The 697-nt window shown below is 65.9% G+C and overlaps 1 protein-coding gene across 1 annotated transcript in view; it reads right to left on the bottom strand.

Annotated features, from left to right (window-relative positions):
• Positions 1 to 481: 481 nt before the first annotated feature.
• Positions 482 to 697, bottom strand: part of CARD11 (caspase recruitment domain family member 11) — a 42,098-nt gene continuing 41,882 nt past the window's right edge. The window contains exon 23 of the mRNA XM_007941178.1: positions 482 to 686. Coding sequence (XP_007939369.1) covers positions 482 to 686 — 205 coding nt within the window. The remainder of the gene's footprint in view (positions 687 to 697) is intronic.

The raw sequence follows: 697 nt of genomic DNA, 5'->3' as shown, positions 1-697 counted from the left end.
ACCTGTCCCACACCTGTCCAGGTGGTGCACCTGTCCAAGCGGTGTACTTGTGCCATGCGTTACATTCAATTGCTGCTCTGGCTTGAGAGGGCACCACTGGCTGGGGATTCTGGCTGGGTACCCTCTGTCCAGCCTGCTCACCCAGACGATGCCAGCAGGGATGAACGACTTGGCCTGAGGGACTGGGGATGAAACTGCGACTCCCTGCTCCTCCCCAGGCATGTCTGTCCCCACGGTGGCACCTGTCCCCAGGGGCCAGCTGCTCCAGAGAACACCCCGCCCACGGCACTGCTGGGTGGGTGTATGCCACCTGTCTGTGCGGACCCAGGGCACAGCCTCACAGCTGGTCCTCGTCCACCCAGATGGTCTGTCCCCACGGTGGCACCTGTCCACAGGGGGCCGGTTGCTCCGGAGGCCACCCCGCCCACGGCACTGCTGGGTGGGTGCGTGCCCCCCGTCTGTGCAGACCCAGGGCACAGCCTCACAGCTGGTCCTCGTCCACCCAGACGGTCTTGCGCTGCTCCTCGCCGATCTTGTCCTTGATGACACGAAGCAGCTCCTCCACGCCGCCCCACGTGTCGGCCTCCACCGTGGCGTACAGGCAGGGCAGTGCCTCCAGCTCCTTCTCCTTCAGCCGGCACACACGCAGGAAGTCCTCCTCCGTTTCTGGCCGGGGCAGCAGCTTCCTGTGGGCGGG

Source organism: Orycteropus afer, unplaced genomic scaffold (assembly GCF_000298275.1).
Source record: "Orycteropus afer afer isolate SDZICR_OR568_19922 unplaced genomic scaffold, OryAfe1.0 scaffold00006, whole genome shotgun sequence".
In the NCBI taxonomy this organism is placed as follows: domain Eukaryota; kingdom Metazoa; phylum Chordata; class Mammalia; order Tubulidentata; family Orycteropodidae; genus Orycteropus; species Orycteropus afer.
The sequence above is the reverse complement of the archived record's forward strand: the minus strand, read 5'-3'. Positions and strand labels throughout refer to the sequence as shown.